General features: G+C 49.5%; 8 protein-coding genes across 8 annotated transcripts; 6 read left to right on the top strand and 2 right to left on the bottom strand.

The window, feature by feature from the left end:
- Nucleotides 1-531: 531 nt before the first annotated feature.
- Nucleotides 532-2,352, top strand: EsH8_II_001466 (FAD-dependent oxidoreductase; the record flags this gene model as incomplete). The annotated part of the gene is made up of 2 exons (XM_083264764.1): nucleotides 532-1,197; nucleotides 1,252-2,352. 2 exons carry the CDS (start codon nucleotides 532-534, stop codon nucleotides 2,350-2,352), a joined length of 1,767 nt encoding a protein of 588 aa, XP_083122086.1.
- A 438-nt stretch (nucleotides 2,353-2,790) lies between these two features.
- On the top strand, nucleotides 2,791-4,257 carry EsH8_II_001465 (wax synthase family protein; the record flags this gene model as incomplete). Its single annotated transcript, XM_083264763.1, has 1 exon — nucleotides 2,791-4,257. The coding sequence occupies one exon, from the start codon at nucleotides 2,791-2,793 to the stop codon at nucleotides 4,255-4,257; it is 1,467 nt and encodes a 488-aa protein (XP_083122085.1).
- Nucleotides 4,258-5,564: 1,307 nt separating this feature from the next.
- Nucleotides 5,565-6,359, top strand: EsH8_II_001464 (SDR family NAD(P)-dependent oxidoreductase; the record flags this gene model as incomplete). Its single annotated transcript, XM_083264762.1, has 1 exon — nucleotides 5,565-6,359. One exon carries the CDS (start codon nucleotides 5,565-5,567, stop codon nucleotides 6,357-6,359), a length of 795 nt encoding a protein of 264 aa, XP_083122084.1.
- A 1,176-nt stretch (nucleotides 6,360-7,535) lies between these two features.
- On the top strand, nucleotides 7,536-10,890 carry EsH8_II_001463 (uncharacterized protein; the record flags this gene model as incomplete). Its single annotated transcript, XM_083264761.1, has 8 exons — nucleotides 7,536-7,667; nucleotides 7,730-8,065; nucleotides 8,631-9,910; nucleotides 9,968-10,077; nucleotides 10,130-10,232; nucleotides 10,290-10,374; nucleotides 10,442-10,698; nucleotides 10,770-10,890. The coding sequence occupies 8 exons, from the start codon at nucleotides 7,536-7,538 to the stop codon at nucleotides 10,888-10,890; spliced, it is 2,424 nt and encodes an 807-aa protein (XP_083122083.1).
- A 1,547-nt stretch (nucleotides 10,891-12,437) lies between these two features.
- Nucleotides 12,438-14,184, top strand: EsH8_II_001462 (gamma-glutamyltransferase; the record flags this gene model as incomplete). The annotated part of the gene is made up of 2 exons (XM_083264760.1): nucleotides 12,438-12,808; nucleotides 12,864-14,184. 2 exons carry the CDS (start codon nucleotides 12,438-12,440, stop codon nucleotides 14,182-14,184), a joined length of 1,692 nt encoding a protein of 563 aa, XP_083122082.1.
- Nucleotides 14,185-15,267: 1,083 nt separating this feature from the next.
- EsH8_II_001461 (uncharacterized protein) lies at nucleotides 15,268-16,158 on the bottom strand (the record flags this gene model as incomplete). Its single annotated transcript, XM_083264759.1, has 2 exons — nucleotides 15,268-16,006; nucleotides 16,064-16,158. The coding sequence occupies 2 exons, from the start codon at nucleotides 16,156-16,158 to the stop codon at nucleotides 15,268-15,270; spliced, it is 834 nt and encodes a 277-aa protein (XP_083122081.1).
- Nucleotides 16,159-23,475: 7,317 nt separating this feature from the next.
- On the bottom strand, nucleotides 23,476-23,873 carry EsH8_II_001460 (uncharacterized protein; the record flags this gene model as incomplete). Its single annotated transcript, XM_083264758.1, has 3 exons — nucleotides 23,476-23,598; nucleotides 23,651-23,789; nucleotides 23,839-23,873. 3 exons carry the CDS (start codon nucleotides 23,871-23,873, stop codon nucleotides 23,476-23,478), a joined length of 297 nt encoding a protein of 98 aa, XP_083122080.1.
- Nucleotides 23,874-25,026: 1,153 nt separating this feature from the next.
- EsH8_II_001459 (uncharacterized protein) lies at nucleotides 25,027-25,626 on the top strand (the record flags this gene model as incomplete). Its single annotated transcript, XM_083264757.1, has 1 exon — nucleotides 25,027-25,626. The coding sequence occupies one exon, from the start codon at nucleotides 25,027-25,029 to the stop codon at nucleotides 25,624-25,626; it is 600 nt and encodes a 199-aa protein (XP_083122079.1).
- Between the last annotated feature and the right edge of the window lie 1,109 nt (nucleotides 25,627-26,735).

Raw genomic sequence — 26,735 nt, 5'->3', positions numbered from 1 at the left:
AGGTTCTGAATATTTGCTAGCAGTTCAATGATAGTTGGGCCAAAACAGCCAAAGTATTGGTGTTGATGGAAAGTCATGGCTCTAAATATGTTGCACGCTTGTGAGACCAAGCAGCCGAAAAGCCCAATGTACAGGTGTATGATTATGTAGAATTTTTGCGGCAAGGCTAATGTTTCTGCCAGCAAACCCCATTTCCGATGCAACATTCGCTGCCGGCTATTGAAAACGCCCCATTAAGCATAGATAAGGAAGCGAATGGGCGGTCAAGATTTATTGAAGGGGAGCGCGACCAGGCTCTGCTGCGCTGACATGCCACGGAAATCCCCCCTCCATTTAGCGAAGATCGCCATCTGTGCAGGAGAACCCTAGAGAAATAAACAAGAACCGCTGGAAACCCCCGCACTTGGGTAAAAATTGAGAAATAAGTCAAGGGGAGTATTTGTATAAGTATGCGATAGAAAGCCCGGGTTAACCTCTAGGGCTTTATGATAAACACGCCTTGCAGAGGGCTGCTATTACACCAGACAAGCCATGGCTTACCGATTGTCAATGCTAACGCTCATCCTCCATGCTCTCGCGGCAACTATAAGGGTCACCGCAGCAGCTCGCTGCAAAGTCTACCCTGGGGATGCCGCTTGGCCCTCGGAGGAAGCTTGGGCGGCGCTCAACGAGCGCGTGGACAATCGCCTCCTCAAACCACGTCCGCAGGCGGCGGCATGCTACGACGGCCCGGAGTACGACGCGGCAGCCTGCGCGGAGATGTCGGCCAGTTGGACAAATTCGTATTCTCACCTCGACGACCCCATTGAAATGTTTTCGCCTGTCTACCAAGGATTGACGTGTCTACCGCCGAACATCTACGACTCGGGCAATTGCACGATGGGCGGATTTCCGTGGTATGTGATCAACGCGACATCCGTTAAGCATGTGCAGGAGGGTGTCAAGTTTGCAAAGGAGACTGGGGTTAGGCTTGTGGTCAAAAACACGGGACACGATTTCTCAGGAAAGTCGGGCGGTGGGGAGTCATTGAGCATATGGACGCATTACCTGAAGGATGTCGAGTATATCGACGAGTTTACCGATGAAGTTGAAGGGTACTCTGGCCCTGCATTCAAGTGCGGCACCGGTGTCCAGGCTTTTGAGATCTACAAACTGGCCTACGAATATGGTAAGGTAGTTGTTGGCGGAGAGGGACAGGTACGTTTATCAGTAAGAGTGAAGAAAAGAATTTTGAATTGACGTCTCTTCCAGACCGTCGGCGTAATGGGAGGTTACATCCAAGGCGGCGGTCATTCCCCCCTCAGCTCGATCTACGGCACTGGGGCAGACCAAGCACTCGCCTTCGAAGTCATCACCGCAGACGGTGAGTTCATAACCGCAGATCACACCCAAAACGCGGATCTTTTCTGGGCCCTACGCGGAGGTGGTGGCTCAACCTTTGGAGTCGCAACCTCAGTTACAGTCAAAGCCTTCCCCGATGTCCCAACCACGGCCTCAGCTTTCAAGTTTTCCACGGCGGATGGCATCTCCAACGACACGTTCTGGTCCGGCGTACGGAGCTATTTCGACCACTTCATTAAAAATGCAGATAGCGGCACCTACGCGTACTTTTTAATGCTGCCCAACAATCCGAGTCCGGGCAACTTTCTCTTTCAGATGACGCCCTTCTTTGCGCCAAACAAGACTGCCCAGGACGTGAATACCCTGTTGGAGCCATGGTTCGGCGAACTTCGGAACCTGGGAATAAAGTTTGATCCCAACATCACGCAGTATGACAGCTTCTACCCCGCTTGGAGAGATTTCTTCCCTCTAGAGGTCGTCGAAAAGGTAAACGTGCAAAGTGGATCTCGTCTTTTCCCACGCAAAATTTTTGAGGTTGAGGCACAAAAGCAAGCAACATTCGACGCCATCCGCACCTCGCTTGAGAACAACCGCGTCTTTGTGGGGTTCAACATCAAAGCCATCAGTCCCGACCACCCAGACAACGCCGTGAACCCAGCCTGGCGTGAGACTGTTCTATTTGCACTCCAGTCCGTCAGATGGTCTGTCAACGCGACGGCGGAGCAGATCCTGGAAGCTCGCAAGGGTTTCACTTTCGGAGATATGCAGAGATGGAGGGACGTTTCTCCCGGGGCTGGCTCGTACCTTGCTGAGTCGGACAGAATGGAGCCGAATTTTCAACAGGCTTTTTACGGAGAAAGCAAATACCCACGTCTGTTAGAGTTGAAGCGCAAGTGGGACCCAGAAGACGTATTCTACGCCGCTACAGCAGTTGGGAGCGAATTTTGGACGATCGAGACCGCAGACGGGCTTCCACACGAGAATGGTAGACTGTGTCGTTCTGGCATATAACTGTATGGCCTTGGTAACGGGAACTCCACTATCGAGAAAGAGCAAACACGTTTTCTAAACTAGTGCTGGAGTATTTTACAAGAATGTTGCATAGTTTTTCGTTGGTACTCGTGAGTCCATGTACGGCTCCTCCATCAAAGAGAGTTCGAAGTGGACTGTTGGGAGCGCCGCTTGCCATGGCTCATGCCCAACCTTACTAGTCACGCGGTTGGTGCAAGGCAAGATATTTCCGTAAATGCGCGTTCCACGAAACATCTTTCGGAGATGACCAAGGCAACCTATTCATTAAGGTCCTCTGTTCTCCCTCCTGGATCCAAATCATCATTGCAATTCATGCTTTTTCTTTCACTGAGTGAACATAAAATCGCTTCAGAAAACAACAATTTCACCGAAGCCCAGCCTCTTAAAATCGGCAACCGTCGATAAACAATCGTCAAAATGGAGACCGTGGACACTTCATTGAACATGTCTTCATATTACTACCCCGATATGGACCCGTTCTTTACCACGGTAGACGAGCCAAGGGGTTTCTTCGCAACCATCGCCAGGTGGCTTAGTTGGGAATACAGGATGCAGATGCGCTCCCCCACACCTAAAGACTTCGCATACCCGAGCTTCATCTACCTCTTAAGCATCGCCTGCATCGCCACTGCTCTCAACGTAAAAGAGCGCTACCGAGCTGCTTTGGTTACAGCTTCCGTTGCTATTGGCATTGAAATTTGCCGATATTTGAGCGGGTTGGAATTCGTGTATGCAGCCAAGGACACCCTGATCAAGATTGTCATCATCCACAACACAGGTGCCATCATCATGATTCTGTGGGAGAAGTTCTGCCTCACCGAGGAGCAGAAGAGTTTGTCCTGGAAGAAGCGTGCCATTGCCACATACAAGATTATGTGGAATTCACGCTTCGTCAATACTGCCCGCCCAGCTCCAGTCTATCACTTGCAGAAAGCTGCAGAAGAGAGCAAGAGGGCGGCAGCTCTCGCCGCCGTCGCCGTCGAGACAGCCAAAAATACGATGGACAATGACAAGAATGGCATCGATAATGACAAGCTTGAGAACAGCAAAGTCCTCAACAATGCCTCTGAGTTTGCTAAGATCATCAAGACTTGGCACAATATGCGCCAGCTCAGCTCTCGTTCCTGGAACAGTATTAAGCCCAGATGGCGCTTCGTAATTAGAACCTTCGGAATCATCGTCGCCATCTGGTATCTTGAACTGCTAAAGGACCACTTGTGGCATAACTACGTCTGGTTCAACTGGTCCGACGTCATCCCAGAGAAGCGCATCTACTTCCGCCGCCTTCTTCGCAATGAGGTTGATCTACGCGAGACAGGAATCCGTGCTTACTTCGCCTTCGAGGGTGTTTGGGGCGCCTACAGCTGGTACACGAGATGGCACTACACCTGCGCCCTCTTCTTCGTGGCAATTGGCATAGATGAGCCCGAGGAGTGGCCCCCTACGTTCGGCGACATTAGACAGGCCTGGAACCTACGCCGCTTCTGGAGCAAGTACTTCGACCGTCTCATTTACCGCAGTGTCAACGGCCTCGGTGAGATCTTCATGGCTGTCATTGGAATGGGTCCAAGGCCCTACCGTGGAAAGAAGAGATGGCTACTTAACGGGCTCGTTTTTGCCATCAGCGGTTTCTTCCATGCGGCCACTGATGTCCTTGCGGGCATCCACTGCGGCTTCTGGTGGGAGTTGTGGTGGTGGCTGGCCCAGTTCGTCGCCGTTGCTTCCGAGTCAGCCTTCCTATACAGCGTCATGACCTACTTTCCCAGATTCTACAATATGATGAGTGGAAAGACTGGAAAAGCCATCGGATTCTTCTGGGTCTTTATGTGGTTGTTTTACTCTATTCCCAAGAATCAATATGTCAGCATTTGGTGCATGCCTTGATAACTGGGGGAAAAAGTTTCTTGTCGGTGGCGGATGGGGGAGTTGGCAATAGGGATAGCTTGGTTAATTAAATGTTACTTGGCCGGTGTGTAATAACACAATGCATTGTGTTCTGTGATTATTGTCGGGACAGATTGGATTGGAGGACGCATCCAGTCTATAATTGAACTTTAACAGCATGAGCAGTCAATGAAACCGCTCATAACTGATGCTGAACTTGAGGCGATTGACCTTCGAATTTTCCTTTGATACTTGGTAGAATATGAGGACGTGAGACAAAAGTAGCACCCCTATTACGGCGCGGCAAATATGGTTTATCTGGCTCTCTGTCTTCATGGCACATCATACGAAAAATGCAAGACGACAAAATTCAGGGTTGTGCCAGGTTTCTGCTTTCATCGTCGTTGGGTCTATTGGCTTTACTTGACGGATAGAAACCACATAAGACAAGTAAAGAAATTATCCAAAGCAGAGCGGATTTCCACTAAAAACACCGATTCAAGACCACGTCGCTATGCTTCAATAAATTCTAAGCCGATCAACCCCCCGCACGACTGTCTGACCAACCCCGACCTCGCGTTAGCAAACTGGCTATTCTAAACTAGCAAGACAGCTGCTATTCAAGCTTGACTTGTTAAAGGCGCCGTCACATTCACTAGTCTGGCGCTAACTCGCCAATCACACATCACTCTGCGGGGTTACCCATGAGCAAGATGAAATGTGCTATAACACGAGCGTATACAACATGCCCTCGAAATTTGAACAAAGACAGGAAAAGTTCACTTCTTGCTGTAGCTATAGAGCTGTTGGGGCGTCTTTCTAAGAAGCTATTCGCCAATACAAAGCGGTGCCTTTGGCGACGACCCCAACTCCCAGCCCCCTTCACCATCTTGAGCTAACACCTCGGCAAACACTCACTTATGCACCCCAACCCCCCCACCTATGATCCTCTTGCAGAAGAGCCATTCCAATCCGAGATGCTGTCACGTGTGTGCGAACACTTGGAGTCGTAGGATCTAGGACGAGGACTACTGACGCCCTAGAAGCCATAAGGTTCTTGAAATGCCGGTAGCTGCATGGAAACCCGCCGCCTCGAACCGCCATTTCCTGATGTTCTCCAACCGACTAATATTGATGTAGCATTTTAGTCACATCCATTGCAATCACACTCCAAACGTTTCCATACAAACCCCTCATCAACTTCTTACTTCTCTTGTCTTCGACACGTAGCCAAATTCTCAGGCATTGGGACCACAGAAGACATATTCCCACCGAATTTCACGAGATATAGGCGATCTTTCAGAAATATGGCCAAAAATCTCACCACTTTGCCTGCGTATCTCACCCGCCTTTTCAGTCTCGCGGGCAGAACAGCCGTCGTCACAGGTGGTAGCTCAGGCATAGGCAAAGAGATTGCACTTGCTTTGGGCCAGTCTGGGGCAAAAGTAATACTCATCGCGCGCCGAGCGAAACCTCTCGCATCGACCATTGACCAGCTCACGCAACTCGGCATTCCCGCATCGTCAATAACAGCAGACCTCTCAAACCTTGCGGACCTCAACCACGCCACAGCCCGCATCAAGTCCGCGCATGGCGTTCCCGACATCCTGGTCAACGCAGCTGGTATGTCTCACCGCCCTCCGCTGTCGCGGTTAACGCAAGGAGACTGGGACTACGCCATCGCGGCGAACCTCACAGCGCCATTCGCCCTTGGACAAGCATTCGGCCCAGATATGGCAGAACGCGGCAGCGGTCGCATCATCAACATCGTCAGTCAACAGTCATTCCGCGCCTTTGGGAACAGCGGAGCGTATGGCGCCGCAAAGGGGGGATTGGTGTCGCTTACGCGCTCTCAGGCCGAGGCATGGTCGCGGCGCGGGGTTCTGTGTAACGCTATCGCCCCGGGGCTCGTGAAAACGCCGATGACGGAAGAAGTCCTCGCTGATACGGAAAAGGCCAAGGCGCATGCGGCGCGGACGATGATAGGACGAAACGGGATCCCGGAAGACTTTGCCGGTGTTGCGATTTGGCTGGCAAGTGACGCCAGTGCAGCAGTAACGGGGCAGACACTGTTCGTCGATGGGGGCTACTCAGCAACGTAGCACTTTTTGCGTGTTGCATTTACGGCGTTTTTTCTATTTGTGTGGCACGGAGGGGAAATCAAGGGTTGAATTTGCATGGGATAAGAAGGTAGGTTGTAGACTCATGTAGCCGGCTGATTAACGGAATGGAAACAGACGCATGTGCACTAAGCTTCTTGAAAATACGATTAAACTCGTTTTATCATACGGTTATACACGCTGTTTGATGTATTGTATCCAACATGTTTCTTCGATGGAATTGTTGAAGTGATTGATGTGATAGATGCGGCAACAAACAATTTGTATGCATCTCTGGATCATCTCGGAGCACGGTTGATGTTTTTAGGTTCCACCAGTCAACTCAAGATATTTTCTGTTGGTATTATTACTTGTAATATCAATCTACCGGTGTGGTTTAGCCTGACTTACACTTGCGATCTCTACCATCTGTCTATGCTTCAAAGTAAGGTGTGATGAGGAGTACAGCCACGAAACCAGAAAAGGAAGGAGGAATCTCCTCATAAATCCCATCAGCAGGGCCCGGATAGCATGTTCATGGCCTTAATTATCAGAAGATAAGTGCCATATTATCCCGAAATCCGGAAAATGGTTTCCAGGTGTCCCAAGGACGATTTACTAAAAAGTATAAAGCCATATTTCACATAATTCAAGCACGTTTAATTCAATCAGACCAAAGAAAAATACCACTTAAACGATTGCTTCTAAGGGCAATCGCCATTAGCTTGCTATTAGCATCACACGTCAACAACGTCGTAGCACGTCCTGCTGGTCGTCCGATTCCAGATGGAAATTACCAGCCGTTGAAGCTCTGGTAGGGGGGTTTATTGCTGAACGAGCCTAATCAGGTAGGTGATTTATACCATGGCCTCGGCGCACTCTTTTCGACATCTCAACCGTCTTGGCCCGGCCAGAAAACCGGGACCTTGGCGTTCTTCGCCTGCCCGTCTGGTCCAAACACGAGCATGCCCCGCTGCATTGTAACCCCGTATACGCAGGTGCAATACAGGCCTCACGAGCCTCCCGAGACCGAGATACGCCATACAGCGCTGCTTGTCACACGGGCACGCAGACTCATGGATGAATTGTTGACGGTAGCAAATATAAGTTGTCACAACGGACGGGTCTGATCGGGTGCTCTGGCTGGTCTAGGACCGGAGCAACCCCGAAGCCAACACCATGCGCTCGCTCTACAACCTGGTCGTCGTCGCGATCCCCTTCCTGGGTGGTGCGACGGCCATTTCAAGGCGTCAGGACAATTCTTCGGCACCAGTATGGATACCGAAACGCTACATTGTCGAGTTCGGCAAGGTGAGAGATTTTCTCCAGACCACACCGGTGACTCGAGGTCATATGCTGATGATAGCTTCAAGGGACAAGCGGGTCTACGCGGTGGCGTCAGTTCTCAAGCTGATATCGAAGTCATCAAGACGTTCCAAAGCGATCTCTTTGTCGGCGCTTACATCCAGACCGACTCCCACAGCGCTGACAGTCTATTGGCATTTCCCGATGTCGTAAACATTTGGCATAATCATGTCGTGAAGCTCGATCCATTTGACGTGGCGGCGTCGTTCAGCGAGGATGCCGCTTCGGCGAATTATTCGACTCACCACTCAACTGGGGTATTCAGACTGCACGAATATGGCGTCCAGGGTGAAGGCGCCAAGGTCGGCATTGTAGACAGTGGTATCCAGTACACTCATCCTGCTGTAAGTTTATCAACAGCGTGTTCGCCAATTTTGCAGTCTGAAATCTCATGAATTACACAGCTCGGGGGTGGTTTTGGGGAAGGATTCAAGGTCGCCGGTGGCTATGATTTTGTAGGAGACGGAGGTTCGATACGCCCATCGCCCCTTCTATGATGTTAGCTTGACTGCTCAAGGCTCGACACTAACTCGCCGAAAAGATTGGCCGGATGCTGGAGAAAAGCAGCCTGACGAGGACCCGATGGATACTTCTGGTCACGGCACTCACGTCGCTGGAATCGTTGCCGGCGTATCCAGCAAGTAGGATGAGCCCATCTTGATGAATATTTTGGAACTCGCTGACTCAGTTCAGCTTTGTCGGAGTTGCCCCCAAGGCCTCAATCTACGCATACAAGGTCTTTACGTCCAAGGCGAGTATTCAAATCCAACCTCTCTTTGAAGTAATGTTAACACGGATTTTCAGGGCGAGACAGATGAGGCTACCCTCATCGACGCATTCCTTAAGGCATATGATGACGGGGCAAGTATTACGTTCGATAGTATCTGATCCTCGCTAACTGATTCAAAGGTTGATATTATCACCGCCAGTATTGGCGGGCCCAACGGGTTTGCTGACAACGCATGGGCCGAGGTCGCATCCCGCATCGTTGACAAGGGAGTCCTAGTCACCATTGCTGCCGGCAACTCAGGAGATTCAGGCCCATTTTTTGGATCCTCTGGATCGTCGGGAAAGAATGTCCTCGCCGTAGCCTCTATCGAGGGCGAGACCGCCGCGATGCCGTCTTTCAAGGCCACCTTTAACATCAACAACCAAACCAGCACAAGCAAGATCGGTTACATCCCATCCGTTCTGTATTTCCAAGAAAGCGTTGCCGGCTGGCCCATAGTGCCACTGTCATTCGACACCAACGCAACAGCCGAAGCCTGTGAGCCGTACCCCGAGGGAGCTTTCAACCTCACGGGTGTCATTCCACTTATCCGCCGGGGTACTTGCGATGCAATGCAAAAGCAGGCAAATCTCAATGCCCTAGGAGCACGATACATCCTAATTTACAACGATGAAAGACCCTTGGCCCAACTGTATACGGATAATTACCAGAGTGCTATAGGCGTTATCGAAGCCCGCTCTGGTGAGGCCATCATCAAAGCTGTCCAAGCCGGCGCCAAAGTCACGGCCGACTTCTCTGCTGGGCCTGATGATGTTGTCAGCTTGCCCCGTAGCTTTGCCGGGTCTCCATCGGCATACACCTCATGGGGCGGTCTGTATGGCCTCGAGCTCAAGCCTGACATTGCGGCACCCGGTGGCGAGATCTTCAGCTCGTATATTAACGGTTTTGCTTCTTTGAGTGGAACCAGCATGGCTTGTCCGTACGTTGCAGGTGTTGCGGCGCTGTACATCGGTGTCCATGGTGGCCGGAGTGTTCACGGGCCAGGGTTTGCTAAGATGCTCTCGCAGAGAATCATTGCCAGCGGAAAGACGCTCCCGTGGTGGGATGGCGCCGTCGATCTCCCCGCGCCGCCTCCTCAGGTCGGTACGGGACTAATTGACGCCTTCAAGGTGGTTAATTACACAACCTCGCTCGAGTTCGAGAAATTTGCGCTCAACGACACAGCCAACTTTGTGGCCTCTCACGATGTGATTGTTCGAAACGACGGCACCGAAGAGGTTTCCTACACATTTTCCGTTGAAGATGCAGCCGGTATGGAGATCATCCTGCCTTTCGACACTGCTCTTAGCAGCTCCCCCCGAGTGAGGGCTCTGGATGAAGTTGAACCGACGAATATGCCTGTGGATGTAGCCTTGCCGGGGCCATTTGCTCTTAAGCCTGGCGAAGCGAAGAGTGTCAGGTATGGAATTTTACACATAGGGTCGTGGGGGAAATAGCGAGCTGACTTGCAGTCTAGTGTTACTTTCCAGGCGCCCGATTTCGGAAACCCTGCCGGAATACCTCTGTACAGTGGCAAGATTATAGTCAACGGCAGTAACAACGAGTCTCTCGCTATTCCATACATGGGTAGGATTCCACGACGCTGGATTGTTGTAGAACAAAACTGACATATCTCCAGGAATTGCGGCAAGCCTCAGAGAGGAAATGGACGATATGTACATGAACGGATTTCCCAAGGCCACCACGACGTATCGATTTATTCCCATTGAAGAAAAGCCTTAGTAAGAAGCTTCCATATCTTTTCCTTTTGACGACCCTGTTGCTTACGGCGATGGTAGTTGGACGAACGAAGTCTGGCAAAATGAGGATTGGGTGTGGCTCACAAGCCAGATCAAGTGGGGGACGAAAGAGGTTCGATGGGATGTAAGTCCAGGCACCTTTTCATGAATCATCTGATCAATTCCTAAGAATTAACCGCTAATTATCTCAGATCTTCGAGCCTGAATGGGATGAGAGTCAATGGAAGTATCCGCCAACTGTCGGCGAGAACGGCTACATTGGCTCCGCGGCATATCACACATCCTCTGATACCGGTTACTGGAGTCCCTACTCTGGCGATCCTTTCGATGTGATTCCATTCCCCCTGGAGAACGTGTACCGAAATGCAATCTACACAGCCTACCGCGCTACATACTTCTGGTTCGGCGTGCTAGCCAATGGCTCACAGATTGAGCCCGGAAACTATACGTGAGTCTTCAACCCCGGCTGAAAATAAACCACGTGATTGTAGTTAATACGAATGAACTAAAATGTTTTAGCATGCGATACGCTACTCTCAAACCATTTGGAGACCCAGCAAAGGCCGATGACTGGAGTGTTTACAAAACACCTGAAATTTCCATCCTGGGAAAGTTTGGACCAATTCCATGGGGTTCCTAGGAAGGCATTTCAGGGCAAGCTTAGCGGCTTTCTAGCATTCCTGTCTCACATCTCCAAAAGGCTTGGTGTCGGGTGACGAGCAAGGCTAATTTCAGGTCTTGGCATACGATAAGCTGATGCTGGATAATTCATGCGACATTTAACGAGTTTAGCGACTGCATGTGAATACTAAGCAATTTGACACATTCAAGACTTGTGACCAGTCAGGAGCGTAGGAGCTGGGTTCTTATAGGCAAAGTGGTTAGTTGTTCTACAAGAGGGTTGCGCAGCGCGCAGACAATATGTACAGGCCGAAGCGCCTAGTAATGCTTGCGTTCTGCAACCACGCGCGCCCACAGGCGTGCGCCACACCACGCCACACCACCCTCGGTGTGGTCGTGACAAAACTAACTTACTTGCAAAGAGCTGCTCTTGTTTAGAGATTTTGTGATACTTGTAGATTTTATGAAATGCATGAAGCTGGTGATAAGGTTTGCGGGTATCGTTCCCGGTAACGAAGCTTTAAACAACCTTAAGAGGTTTCACGGTGTATGTATAGAGGCCGAGTGCGCCTGGACAACTAAGTTTCGACTAGGTTGTCCAAAGCAACAATTGAATGACCGTGCAAATGACGATGCTTCCAGTATAAATTATTGGACGGTGGGTTGAGGGTTGCGACGAAGACCCACCTCCCTCGTGTACGCAGGCGGTTTAAAGTGAATGTTTGTTGCACTTGGGTTAACCAGCACACATGTGCAGCCAAGGAGGTATCTGAGTTATCTGAGATCTATTACAATGCGCAGCGGTTATCTGCGGGACGCCGCGGTTAATGAGCAAGTAGATAACGAAGACGAACACCTGAGCAGCGCGGCACAGCAGCCGGTTTTCGGACCGGGGTCGGAGTACCGGGGATCCCGTACGCTATGGTCCGAATTGGCAGGTCGTTCAGCTGAACCCCGCCAAAAATTCCCAAAGTGGATGCATTTCGGTATTACCCTCGCAAGTTCTCCAAACTTTCTGCTCAGGTATGCTCCTCCATTCAGCAACCAATAAACCTTTATAGCTTCCCAGCCACTTACGCAATTCATTGATAAAGGCATCCTTATTCTCTACAGTTGATAAGCTTCACTCATGACCGGCCCGGCCTTGGCTATGCTGGTAAGGCATAGCTTTGACCAGGGCCTGGAGGTTGGTTCTCAGAGCGCAGCGGGGAAACTGGGTCAAAATGTCTCATCATTGTGCTACCAATTGCGACATAATCAGGGCGGAGCGGCCGTTGCTGATCGCCGGGTGCCTGCAGTTTGCCGAAATGAAGCCTTTCCCAACACGCGGGGTCAACTATCTTTCGGATTGTGGGTGTTATCGGTGTGAAGTGATCCGATTGCGCAATTCATGTTTCTCTCATAAAGCTTCGCTGCCTGCCATTGACATGACAGCTTGGGCTCCTTTGGATCTGCCAGCCATTCCCGGTCCACATCTGTAGCTACCTCGCACAGGACATTCAGGTACACCGTGCCGTCTCCAAGCTTGCCGAGGACGCTGAACTTCCCCAGCACGATTCAATCGCCATGAGGTTCTCATTGACCACCGCTGCGCTCGCGCAGCTGCTGCTCAGCGCGCCGCCAGTCCTCGCGGCCCCTAGCCATAGCAGCATTCCCAAGCTAGGCGCCGTCGCCTCGGAGTCCGATATCTGCAGCAAGATCGGCACTGACCTCCTGAAGAAGGGCGGCAATGCTGCCGACGCGACGGTGGGCACCGTCCTGTGTGTCGGCGTCGTCGGCATGTATCACAGCGGCATCGGCGGCGGCGGCTTCATGCTTGTCAGGTCAAGCAATGGTACCTACGAGTTCATTGACTTCAGAGAGACTGCCCCGGCTGCTGCTTTTGAGGAAATGTATGCGAACAACACCGATGCAAGCATCAATGGCGGTCTAGCTAGGTGAGTTTGTCGGCGAAGCAGCCCCTCTGTCGAGAAGACATCTAACAGTATGCAGTGGTGTTCCTGGCGAGCTACGTGGCTTGGAACATCTGCACAAGAAGTACGGCAAACTCCCATGGGCAACGGTGGTTACTCCCTCGGTCAAGGTCGCGCGCAACGGCTTCCGCGTCAACGAGGATTTGGTTAGCTACATGGACTCCGCCACCTCCACCAACAACTTCTTGGTCAACGACCCGTCATGGGCCATTGATTTCGCACCCAATGGCTATCGCGTGAAGCTCAACGAGACCATAACGCGAAAGCGGTATGCCCGCACCCTCGAGATCATTGCGAAGCAGGGCGTCGACGCCTTCTACACTGGTTACCTCGCCAATTCAACCATCTCGACCCTCCGAAAGGCGAACGGCACCATGACGTTGGAGGATCTCAAGAACTACACCGTCGCCATCAGGGAGCCCGCGCAGATCACCTACAGAGGCCACAAGCTCACCGCTTGCAATGCGCCCTCCGGCGGAATCGTCGCCCTCAGTGCCCTCAACGCTGTCAGCGGATATGAAGGCTTCGGCGATCCCGCTTCCAGGAACCTTACAGTCCACAGAATCGATGAGGCCATGCGCTTCGCATACGGACAGCGCACGAAGCTTGGCGACCCGTCGTTCGTCGACGGCCTGCCAGAGTACACCAAAAGCATGATTTCCCCCGAGACCGGCGCCGAGATTCGCTCCAAGATCTCTGACTTCCGGACCCAGAACGTCTCGTACTACAACCCCGAGGGTCTCGAGTCGCTTGAGACGCCGGGCACTTCGCACATTGCGGTCGCCGATGCCAGCGGTTTGGCCATCTCCCTGACCACCACCGTCAACCTCCTCTTCGGTTCAAAGGTCGTCGACCCGGTGACGGGCGTCATCATGAACAACGAGATGAACGATTTCAGCATTCCGGGCTCCAGCAACGCTTTCGGGTACATCCCGAGTCCTGCCAACTACGTTCGCCCCGGAAAGAGACCTCTCTCCTCCATCTCGCCAGTCATTGTCGAGAAGCCTGATGGCAAGCTTTACTTTGTTATTGGTGCCGCCGGAGGCAGCCGTATCATTACCGCGACGATCCAAAACATCCACAATGTTCTCGACCGGAACCTGACGTCAGCGGAGGCCCTGGCAGAGCCCCGCTTCCATGATCAGCTGAGTCCGAACACCGCCGCCTTCGAGCGGTCCTACGACAACGGCACGACAAGCTTCTTGCAGTCGTTGGGCACAGTCGTCACTTGGTCCGCATCAGCTGGTAGCTCGGCGCAGGGCGTCAGGCTGCTGCCGAACGGCACTTTCGAAGCTGCCGGCGAGCCTAGACAAACGAATTCTGGAGGCTACGCTGTTTAATGCGCTTGAAGGGTTGTAAAATAGCTTTAATCAATAACTCGACAATAATATGCAAGCATTCTGCTCTTGTAATTCGTCGCAACCTGACCCCTGAATTGGTTGCATCTCGTAATTCTTATGTACATTGCAGTACAAGCATACATTGTTTTGGTAGTCATAGAATCGAATAACGGCACTCTCCATGACGAAATGAGAATTGAAAAACAGAAAAACATTGCAACTCTTATGGTGTCTTCTTCTGGCCTGCTGGCATTTTCGCTATTGCATTTCTTGTGTCCAATTCAGCCTTCTCGTAAATCATCTTGCCGTACGGATGAGATTGAATGTGTTCTTAACCACCGTCATACGCGTGGGACTGGCTCTGTGGTAATTGGGATCTACGAGCAGCCTGGCGCTTTCGCCATTGAAAGTAGGCGGCGATGCACATCCCGACGGCAACTAAGATGGTACAGAGGCTCACAGCAATGACAGCACCAGGGGACAAGCCCATGTTTTGTGTTGTTAATGAAGATGAGGTCAAGGACGGTGTTGATGACGGAGTGTTACTAACACTGGCGGGGCTTGTTGCAGCGGCAGAGTCGATACTCTCGACGGCCGTTGTCGAACTCGCTGTACTTGATACTGTACTTGTCGTTGTTTGACCTGTAGAAGATGGTTGAGTGGTAGCCAAATAAATTAAGACACGTTAGCAACATAGACCGGGACTTATGTGGCATCAAAAAGCACCCACTTGTCGTGACTGTGTCTGAGATGCCAAGCTGACAGTACGCGTTGAAGACGTTGGTAGCGCTCTCCACCCTGGACCTTATACCTTGCACTGCGACGATTCCTCAAATATCCGCGCCGCTGCTAATCAAGTGCTCAGCCTTCAGGATTCAGTTTCGGTGCCTGAGAGTATGTCTTTTTCGTCACTTTAGGTTACGTACAGCCGGGCAGAAGTTCTAGGGTGCTTTCCGGAGGATGGAATTGTGCTCCTCAGTCATTCTGTAGCCGTTTTGAAATACAGTGCAAAAACAAAACGACACCATAGCCTTGTATTTTTATTGATTGACCACCGGGTCTCAGTCTCCCCATCTGCGATTTCTAACACGTACCATACCCTCCATGTCGTCTGTCTTCCTTCGGGCGTCCCAACTTATCAATACGACTCTCATCTGTCACTTGGGCTTCACTGTCCTCCATCTTTCGCGCCTCAACTTCCCGTTCTTGACGCATACGCCTCTCTAATATGAAAACCCACCCTGTCCGAGCTTCAATTGCAAGCAGGATCTGCTGCATGGTGGTGACCAGGACAAACGTCATAGGTAAGTCCCGTAGCAGCATCTCTTCCCAATCACCACGCCAGATATTGACCACCGAATGACCAAACCCAAGAGAAATTCCCATCGACAGTGTCCAAGAGTAACCCTGCCTGTAGATGACTGCCGAAATGCTTGAGATGTATATGACTACCACAATGACGAAGATTCTGGTCGATGGGTTCCAGAACTTCCCCATAGCCCACTTGAGGAACCAGTCTATTGAACACATCTCTTCGTCCGGAATGCCAGCATAGGTAAACATCGAGTATGATGCCAGAAAGCTGATAAAGAGCAGCAACCAATTCTTCCCTGACCTGGCAGTAGACCGCCTCGAGCATGAAGTTGATTCGGTGTCGGGAGTTTGCCCGTGCTCCAGTTCTGGGCCCTCGTTGGCCCACTCGTCTTCAATCTGAAGCACAACATCGCCTGTTTTTAAGCTGGACGAGCCGTTCCCCTGCATTTCAAGTGGTGTTATCTCATCCAGTTCCTCTACGACCAGTGTTTCGTTATCGGCGTTGGGCCTGCAACATCAAGTCTTCCTCAGCGCAGCTCCAGGCATATAGCGGTATTTTCCTTACGTCTCATCCTGCCTATACTCTGTTGCCAGTACTTTGGTTAAGCCCTGACCCGGTAACCCAGAAGCAGTGAAGGGTGACGACCCTAGGGCGACCATCTCATAAGTATAGGGCGCTAACTCGCGGATGGGTTGTCGATTCTTGATCTAGGTGTCTCACGATGCTTGTAAGATTGAAAAATAACAACGGCGCGCTAAAGATTGTGGAATTCAGCCCGAGTCTTTATATCGAGCCATCTTCCCGGGTGGTGTACCCGTTGGCGGCAGGTCTAACATGACTGGCCAACGAGGGGCGATAGGCACCACACTATGCATGACGCCAAGAAGAATTTCTTTCAGCTCACGCCCGACAACGGTGTGTTTAGGTAGTCAAAGATTTTCTTCTGCAATCCCACTTTACAAGCTTTGTTTTACATGTCAGTCGTAGAACTACGCCCGCCAAAAGTGTAAATACTACACATTCGGACGTGGAGTAACAGTTCGTATTTCGTTCCAGCAAGCTCATATGACTTCAAGGCTTTCCACCAGAACAGTCCTTTGACTCTAACCGACAAGCATTTGAAACTTGTTTTCCGGCTCCGACACGAATGTGGCTGCTGCAACACACCATAATTGGCCCTGCTCACCCCAGTCCCCTGGATCACGCGGGTTGTTTTCGCCCCCTGCAACTCGCTCATTAGCAAGCGAACAGCCACCGCCAAAATCAGGCTATAATATCGCAGCTGAATCCCTTTGGGTTCGGTGATGGCCAATCAAAGCAACGCGATACTGATAACGCCTGTCGCCATTCCTCGGCGTGCTTTGCCGGTTAGTGAGGCTGCAAGTTCTTGTAACCAGGGAAAAAGCGGAAAGTGCAGAAGCAACGCATCTTACCTTCTATGACCTCTATTCCTATATCACGTTCCGTTAGTCGCAAAGAAACCGGTCTCAAGAATCGCTGCTGTTGCCCTCGGGGGTGAGATGGCTGTGCGAAGGGCATACCCCAGGATATGGTAAAAGCTTACGGAGTATCTCGGAGCTGCTCCACTAAGAATTTGACCCAGCCGTACTAGTATACCGAATGAGATCCCGAATATCTTGGTCGTCTTTGTGCGAGGAAATAAGCAACATTGCGCACCTGGGCAATGTCTTGTTATTTCCGGTAGTCGTAACCTTCGACATGGGCTTCTCAGGACGGTTTTCGATTGGGAGAAGTATAATTAACTCCCAGTCATCCTTGATTAGCACTCCACTGGCGCCTGTTTCTTCGGAATCACTGCATTCTTGACAAGTTTAGACTCTCACTCAGCCAAGAGTTATTCATTGTTAACTTCGACCATTCATAATAAAATCCCCTCTTTTTGCTATTAACGTGTTTTTGGCGGCCTCTTTGACCTGACACTCATAACCGCCCCCCTGTACAAACGACATTGTATCACACCGTGTGAAATTTGACCAGATGAATAATTTCACCAACCCCTCGTTGGTCCGACTTTTCAAATGTGCAGGTTTACAAAGGCGAAGGAACAGCCGTTGCGTTGGCTATTTCATGAGGCCTTTGCACAAACCTCGCTAAGGTCAAGAAGCAGGAACCACGAGTGCACACTAAACACGCCGGTTGCACAGCCTTCATATCATGAGATATTGAAGGAGAAATATCTAATAAAATATCGAAGAAAGACTTCCTAATGAAAGAAACAATACATATCGGAAAGTTGACCCCCTGTTGTACTGATCAGGGGCTTCCCAGAACTGTTTTATAGCTGCCCACACTTAACTATAAGTCTACCTTACACATGAACCTTCTACTGAATCTTGGGATAGTTGGACGGTACGCACAATGTTGACTCCAATTGAGCCTGACACGTATTATACGACTTTATACCCTTCTCTGTTATTGCAGTAGTACGAATATACTCTTCTACTCAACAATAAATATTCCCACGCCCATGAGCTGCTGGCTGCCTGACATACCGTCTCCAACATCTCACAACATAGGGACAGATACTAGGGCCCTGTAAACCTGTCTCGCCCAGAACCTGCGGTATGTACCCGATGAGCTTTCTGTCCAAATCTGAGATTAGTTGCCAATCGGTACTGACCAAAGAATGCAAACGCGTGGCTCACCATCTTCACCACGTGCTAGGTGCACTTTGATTCTTAAGCATTGGCGTATAACCAGGTTAGGTACAGAAGCAGTCGTAGTCCTGACGAGCCGCAGTTTTACTGTATAGTTAGTCGCTAGCTGATACATTTGCGTACTACTACTTACTAAATGCAAGCGTTTACGGAAGAGGCAACTCCGCACTGGGATCTGTTAGCAGGAAGTTTAATCCCGAGAAACACATTCACTACTGACGTGCTCATCGCAAAACCTGGTGCAAGCCTGGTATGCAGGCGATGTAGTAGGGCAGTCGTTCGAGCCTACCCCGCCCTATTATAGACAGTTAGTTCTGCTGAAAAATGGTGGCACTTTTTAACCTACAAGTGACTGGTTGCACTTGATTTCAGCAAAAGCGGTACGCAAGCATAAAGCAAGCCCAAGAAGAGATTCAAGTCTCATATTGTCGGTTTGTATGAAATCGTTAAATAAAAACAGGTTTGCCGGTTGTGGTTGTAGAGAGGGGGAAGTAAAAGAACAACGAAGGAGACAAGAGGACTTAAATACTCTTGATCCGATGATTCAATCTCACCACTTGTGGTCCAGGAGACACAATGTCTATCTAAAAGAAATGAAGAGTTAATTGGAGAGGCGGCCGCTGACAAAAGCAAAAACGTTGCATCGCGTAGCCTTGGAAGCAATTTATTTCTGATTGGACTCAAACAATCTGTGTGTCTGACATGGTCAAGTGGACACGAGCCGTAATTTTTTGAAAGGTCGTTTAGGCTATGTTAATTTGCAGTACATGCTTTAACTAACATATTCAATACTGGCAAAGTCAGGTTCTATCGGCCAAGCCCCACGGTCACGGAACAGCCGGACAACCGGGGTAAGCCGCAGAGCGCAGCCCTTATGGTCCTTAGTTGAGCAGTTTTGACAGCAGCAAGGCATGGTTGCCTGCTCTTCGAACATCCACTTCGGACCCCAACTGCATATTCCCTGCTATGGGCTTCATCTGCTAGGGAACTGCCTACTGGGATTCATCGGTCACCACTCGGATGAAAAACCTTATTCATTACCGGGGGGTAAGCGGGGTGCATGCTAATGTGCGTTTGTGCAACGACAAGGTTAATAAGGTAAACCGGCCCACATTACGAGCAACCCTTTAACTTTTAGCCGTTTGCACCTCGAAGCTTTACTGATTGAAAGAGGCCCAAATCTTTTTACACATGAGATCTGGTGTTTATGGGACCGAACTCGCTCTCGCTCTCCAAACGCTGATACAGCTCATCAATAGCCTGCACAGTAGGTGCCGTTCTGACAATCTACAATGTCAAGGACCGTGGCGTTACATATGGCCTTGCATACACGGAAACAAAACAGTTTTCATTTTATAGCCATGGATAGGGACTGAAATTCAGCAATGAGTCAAATCTTGAACGATCACAGTCAAAAAACCTCTTGTCACTGGGTCTCGGTGTTCTGAATCTCACAGTTAATATTTCTCACAGTTAATATTAAGCTTCGGGAGCTTGATTTAGAGCGTAATCAGGTTCAACTGTAGTGAATAGTGTCTACATATATAATTATAGACTCTTGTCTTCTGTCGGTTTTGAAAGTACTGACATTGAAGCGGTCTGATAACGTCTATGAACAACATCTGGTTCCACCAACTGTACAACCCCTTTCAGTGTTATGTTCTCATAGCCTCTTTAAACGTTGACAAGCAACTCTGTCATAATTTCTGTAGCCCGAACAAGCTATAGATCTCGTGACTAATCGAAATTTAGCGGCATTCTAATATTGTGGACAATTGTTTACTTACAACTGAGCCAGCCGGACAGGATGTAACGCAGCTTCGGAAACCCGAATTCTCAGGGCAGTCGTATGTGGAGCCCAGTCTGGTACCTGGAAGAGCGAAGGCAAGACGGCAACCATTGCATGAATCGCTCCTAGAGCCTGGAAAGGTGCAAGATCGAGCACAACCTTGAGAACAGGCACTGGAATCGCTGACTTGCCAGTCTTGAAGCTGTACCGCAGAAGCGAGACTAAGCAAGCTAAGCGTCAGAGCAACAGTAAGAGATTTCATTGTTATGATTCAGAGAAATAAGCTGTTGATATTTGAGAGATACAAGTTTGAATGGGAGTATAGCAGCGAATAATTTCGCATCAGGAAGACTGGAGCTTCGGAAGGCTTTATAGCTAGCGACTGAAATAAGAAAAACATCAGTTGATGTGTACATTATGCGACTTTCTGCTTAGTAGATTGCTGCACATAGCCTGCTTGGACCAGAACTCCGAACTTGCCGGTCCTTCGGGGAACAAGATTATGCTGCGTATTCTTAATTAATTCAGCCACGCTATGTTATTGAACTAAAAGCCCCCTATGCATTAATACTTAACTACTGTGGACTGTCTATCTAGTAGATCTGACTTACAAAGCCCCGCTGGAGCGTATGCAAGTTGCCGCCACTCGTTACCAAGCCACTGGATTATCAACGCAAAGGCCCCTCCAATCTAGGAACAAAAGAAAATCCCTGATAAATCTCTTAAACAACCGAGTGCCATGGTTTTCCCTATACAAATGCTGTGGATGGGTGTCTAACCTTGATGATATTAAAAGTGTGATTATATTCACTTTCTCAGCAGATCTATCTTACATGGGATTTGCGGATATCGGATATCGGATCCCGCACTGGCGGGTATTAAAACCGTATTTTAGTTGGATGGAAGCTCTCAATTGTTTTGAGAACATACACAGGGGCGCAAATGATGTATGGTAGTTCGTAAAACCGACCGATGTACTTGTCTTCAGGCCGGTGCATTTTAGCTTAATCATGCAGAATGTGAATCGTATCTTATGCTACTAAGCATATATACATATGCGACTCTACAACATAGACTATCTTATGCCTTGACTAGCTATATGTTCTTCGGCCGAACGGTCGGCATGTTCTTCCGGATTTAGAAATCATTCTGGATGGCACGGTTTAAAGGCTCTGCTGCTTCAAACCGTGCACCTCGTGCCAAGATATTGCGTTGTGGAGAGCAAATTAGATCAATTGTGAAACAATCGCATGACTGTTGTGTTATCCGAGACCGAGGCGTCGATCGTTTGGTTAGTGGCCGGAGCTTAATACACCGCCGCGTTGCCAACTATGACTGTGATCCTAGTAAAGTGCTGGAACACTTCGGAGTCCAGAATCTAGTGTACTCTTCAAATGAATGCCAGGATGCTGAGATAGTATTAGACTTTTAAACTTCTATGGCGTCGGAGGAGTGGGCAGTGGGCCCCGAACGTCGGCTCAATTTAGACTCTGGTGGTTTATTTGAAGCGCAAACTTGGCGGCGCGGGAGCCTATTCGGGCAGTATCAGCGACTAACAAGACCCTGCATGATGATGGCAGAGCGCGCTAATGCAGTCTGCTGACTACCCTGTCTGCCCTAATATCCGTAGAATATTTCAACGTCAGATCAAACGCCGACCACCCCCTTGATACCCGCCCTACATGCTCTTTCCGGGTCCATGCTGAGCTTAAGATGAACCTTGTTTAAGCCTCTACTGTTTACTGGGGGGTAAGCGGACTGCATATAAAACCGGAGAGCACTCGATCCAACCACATGACGTCCTTTACTTCGGCTACATACACATGTGGCATGATTTGTCACTTCCTGAAGAATGGATCCGAATCTGACATTTAATTTATTGGCTAGTGCTGTTGTACTGGAGCCCATGTCTCAACAGCTTGAGATTCATCATCCAACCGATGACTGGACCGGCGTAACAAGCACCCTGGAGAGGCGGAGGCGGCAGAACCGGCTTAATCAGAGGGCTCGCCGTACGCATAAACCAATTCCACCGATCTTCCCGCTTCTAGAGAGCTAACACATGGACCTGCTGTATAGGAAAGAAGAACCGTGTTTTCCCCGTACCCTTACCCATGCTGGAAGACAACCTGGCTCGCGCCGAAGCAGAATCTGCGGGTGATGACAGGTCCTTGGTTCGGCAAATGCAAGAAATCGAGGGGAAGGGCCCGAGATTCGACACGACGCTACCAGAAGGCCATCTCCTTCTACAGACTTCTGAAAAGCGTGCAAAATTTCGCCGATTCGTAGAAGAAGCGTATCACGATTACTACCATGGCACGCCAAGACTCGAACACTTCCAAATATTAGTCAAAATTAATGTTCTGGGGGCAATCGCCCGTAACGCGGCGCTACTTCAGTTCGGGTTCAAAGGACTATGTCGCCCCGATCTCATATCACCGTTAAATCTGCAGGGTCCTGGCATACCTGCCACTTCGTTGCCGTCACAAGCATGTCCGCAGGAGCTCCGGCCAGTAGCGCTGCAGTCTTCAGTGACGCACCACCCGTGGATCGACCTCATTCCCAGTCCCCGCTTTCGGGAAAATGTATTGCGCGCCATAAAAAATGGTCGTCTCGATAGTAGGGAGTTGGGCCTAGACCTCCTCAACGTGGACAACATTCTAAGTGATGCGCCTTCTTTGATCGTTTGGGGCGAGTCGTGGGACCTCCGAGGTTGGGAGGCGAGTCTCCCATTCTGGCGAAAGTGGGGTTGGTTAGCAGAGGGCTGTCCTGTCATGTTGGAGGCTACCAACTTCTGGCGTCGAAAGAGGGGTGAGCCGAAGATAAAATTCTAGTGCAGTGTAGATAGGTTTTTTCTTTTGTTTTCAGTTTGATTTCACTACAAAGAATTGTGTTTAGCTGGCGGTTTTATCCGTGGGTGGTCTGCATATCAGTGTCGTTGATCTCGGTCCAGGACTCCTTATGATTTTCGCAGGTACAACGATCAAGACTTGTCGTCACGTGGTATTTTAACTTTTCTGCTCTGTTTTCCAATGATGCTGTGCATTCATACCGCATTCCTGGGGATCCATGAGCAGGGCGGCAAGACCTGGCTGGGAGTACTTCCAGAACTGGCATTGGTATAACGGCACATATTGCATTTGCTTGGTAGGTATGGTTGGCATGGTTGGCATGGTATTGCAACCGACAATTCAAATCAGCAAGTATAATATATTACTGCCAAGATATTCCTTCTAGTCATGCTATGAATGACATATCGCTGGTACAATATAACGTTTAGCCGATCAATTCTTCCTTACTCCACCTGAAGTAAACCTTCTTTCCGACAAGCAGCCCCTTTGGATCAGATGATTTGCCAGTCTTTCCCCAGGCAGACAAACCAGCACCGAAAAGTCGATAAAAACCCTTCAGTGCCGAATCCTGCCAGAAAAAAGGCCAAGACCACAAATGAGAGGGAGCAAAGGGCCAAGAGCCCCCGCCTTGACCCCCACGCCGGCCCCCATATCAACTTAGCAAGAGGTACCAGACTGGCAGAAAGCAGTCCAGGTGGGGTCTGGGACTCTCTGGCCATTCACCAGCTTGAAGTATCGATCGGCACACTGCTTATCGGTCCAACGGGTGCCCGTAATGCACTGCTTCGCCATCAGACACAAGATTATCCAGAGTTTTGTGATAGCAACTTACCGCAATGTCGTTGGTATTTTTGTCATGACACTCAAGTCCCTTGAGATCCTTGCACAACCCGCCAGCAGCACTCTGGGGGCGGCTAGGGATAGACGCGTTGAGACAAGTGCAGATCCAGGCACTGGCAAGAGAAGGCGCGCTTTCAGGTCATCAGTAAAAGTGTCAACCCTCTTGCATGGAAGTCTTACCAAGACGCAATAGCAGCAAGATAAATGAACTTCATTTTGTATCTGGGTGAAATGGCGGAAGGTAAGGTAATGTAAATGTGTTGCTTGTTGCTGGTTTCTGTCTGATGGCGGTTAGATAGAATGACCAAACTGTGGGAGAAGCAAGATCTTATATATCGAGTTGTTATCATCTAGTCTTCCGTTTAAGTCAGCAGTCGGCTTGGATTACCACGCATGATATTACTAATGATCCGATTGCAATCTTCTTGTCCAAATAAATACTCAATTATAGTTCGTTGCTAACATTTTCTCGGCAGTGTTGACGGTGAGAATAAACATCAATAGCAGGCAAGTGGTACTGCTGTTTCCTTGGCGCCTGGTTGCTTGAATCTGACGCAAAGATTTTCAACTTCGTATTTCAGAACAGCCGAAATGAGGCGCTATTATCTAATCGTGAAAGGACTTATACATAGACTAGCAAACATACACTAGTTTGGGCCAAAAGTCAAATTAATGCTGCGTTAGCTATCGCCAGCTCCGTGGTAGACTTAAACAGGGGGTTTCGCATAGTAACAGTGTACCACCCTGCACCAACTAGTCCAAACGAATCCGAAATAGGTGGGGCATGGCTACCAAAAGACAAAAACGAAAGATTGAGCTTTTTACTAGCTCATGCTGGAGAAGCCCTTACTCTGATCATATAATTTGTATTGAATTTCTGTTAATTTCAGATCTAAGCCTTTTAAATGGTAAACGGTCAGCAGGTTGCAGTAGTCCGTCCCAAGTCATTCAGATCAATGTATTCAGGTGACCCAATATTGCAAGCAGAATATACCATGTTATCTCAAGCAACTTGCAGTTTGTCATCAACTCAGCTATGCACTCGCCCAAGTCCTGGCGATATTTACGAATATTTCTCAACCCTAAGATATCCAAAGGTATGTTAGATTGATTCATTGATTCCTTAATCTGCAGAAAGTTTATGTTGTTCCGTCTTGCGCCATACCTGTAATAGGCAGTGGGCCTTGATACAGCTGGTGTAAGTCTTCTGTTTTCATCCAGATAGGCAAGCTTAAGAAATGTATAAAAAGACGCTGCAGTTCCTTGAGTTATGTGATTTCAGAGTCCTAAAACATCCACCCCTTCAAAGCATCTCGCACACCTTCTCTTTCTACTATTCCAGATTTCTACAAAGTTTCAACTTTCAAAATGATGCTCTCCAAGACCTTTCTCTCCACAGCTGCCCTTGCTGGCCTTCAGATGGCTGTACAGGCATCTCTTATCATCGAAGACGTGGCCCCAACCTTTGGAGTCACTCCTGCAGATGTCTCCAATCTGCTCAATTCCAACGTCGCTGATATCGACATCAAGACCTGGACCCATCCTCTCGGCGTCAACTTCGCTGACCAGCTTGACTGGAATGACGAGATGAAGGCTTCCTATCTCGAGGGAGTCAAACACCGCCTCGAAAATGATGTTTCCATCAAATTCTCCAAGCGCCAAAATGCCGCTGCTCAGAATGCGGTCAAGGAGTCTTCGCGCAGGGCCTTGACGGAGCGAGACAACACTCATCGCCAGCTTTTCAGCCTCTCCTGTGCTAAGCGCTCCAAGACTGCTTGCCTCGTCTGCAAGGGTCTTTGCGGCACTGCCTATGTCAGCGCAGACGGAGTTTGCTCTGCTGCAGCTCTTACAGCCGCGGCCGGTACTGGCGGCGCTCTCAGCGGTCCCGCAGCCATCGGTCTTGCAAGCTGCTTGGGCTTGGCGACTTCGGCCTACGGAGCGTGCGTCACCACTTGTGTCAGATCTTAATACAATCAAGGGTAGGGTCTGGTTACTGTACATCACGAAGTCTTGTGGAGAGAGTCTAGTTGTGGTGTTTCAGCCAATCCTGTTATGATGGAGGCGGATGTTGTGGGCTATATTTGCGGGGGCGGGGGGTGAGACCAAAATACAGATGGTATTGCGACTCAAAGTCCTAGACAACCTTTTATCTTCTTAAAGCTGGTTTCATTAGCTAGTTTTCTTTTTTTTGAATTTCAACATTTTTCTCTACTACTCTCTTGCAAATTTTCAGACCATCACTCTGAACCCCAAACTTTATCGAGCTCGGAGAAGCAGTGGGTGAAATCTACAAGATTATGCGTTGCCTCTTGCCCCATCAATTTCCGTCACTCATGTCTCTGTTATCGGCTATTAACTGCAGCGTGTTTTTTCTTGAGGATTCGGATGAGTTTGTGTTGACACTGGCCGCTGATTGGCTGTGATCTCAAGGTGGTGTTTGTTAAGGACCGTTTTCCGTGGGCCGGCTATCAATGTAGCCAATTCCAACTTTCCCGGCCTTAAAAAACAAAGTTGCAAAGTTTAGACGCAGCTATATTTCTTCGGACCTCTTTCATCTGCTTCTTGCCTCTCTGCTGCAAAGTGCAGCTCTACCTGGCTGGGTAATGCAAGGTGTGGTGAGGTGTACCCTGTGTAGAACGGGTTTCAGCGCGCCCATCCCTATGTCCTGTGCTGCTGCCATTTCCTCCTGTACATGTTCCTACCTCATACTCCATATGTACAATAGTGTGTGTACAGTGCCTACCAGAGAGCCTAAAAATACTACCCAATTGTCGCGACACATGAGCGGCGTTTCCAGACTTTGTGGTGAGCGCTGTATCTTCCTTCCTCTCTTGACTGTTTCTGGACCCTAAGACACCAACTACCGCTCCGAATTAGTAGATTGTTTTACCCTGCCTTTCCACCTTCCTTCTATCCAGACGTTAATGTTACCATTTCGTACTTCCTGAATACTATTAAGGAATGTTTTCTATCTTTGGTGGCCACGGAAACGTTGAACAGATTAATGGGAAAACAACACAAGCAGATTGAAGTTACCAGAAAAGCGCTTTTTGTAGGCAGATATGGATTCCAGGATT

The sequence above is a fragment of the Colletotrichum jinshuiense genome, chromosome 2 (genome assembly GCF_051148585.1).
Source record: "Colletotrichum jinshuiense chromosome 2, complete sequence".
Classification (NCBI taxonomy): domain Eukaryota; kingdom Fungi; phylum Ascomycota; class Sordariomycetes; order Glomerellales; family Glomerellaceae; genus Colletotrichum; species Colletotrichum jinshuiense.
This window is presented reverse-complemented; position numbering and strand designations above follow the sequence as displayed.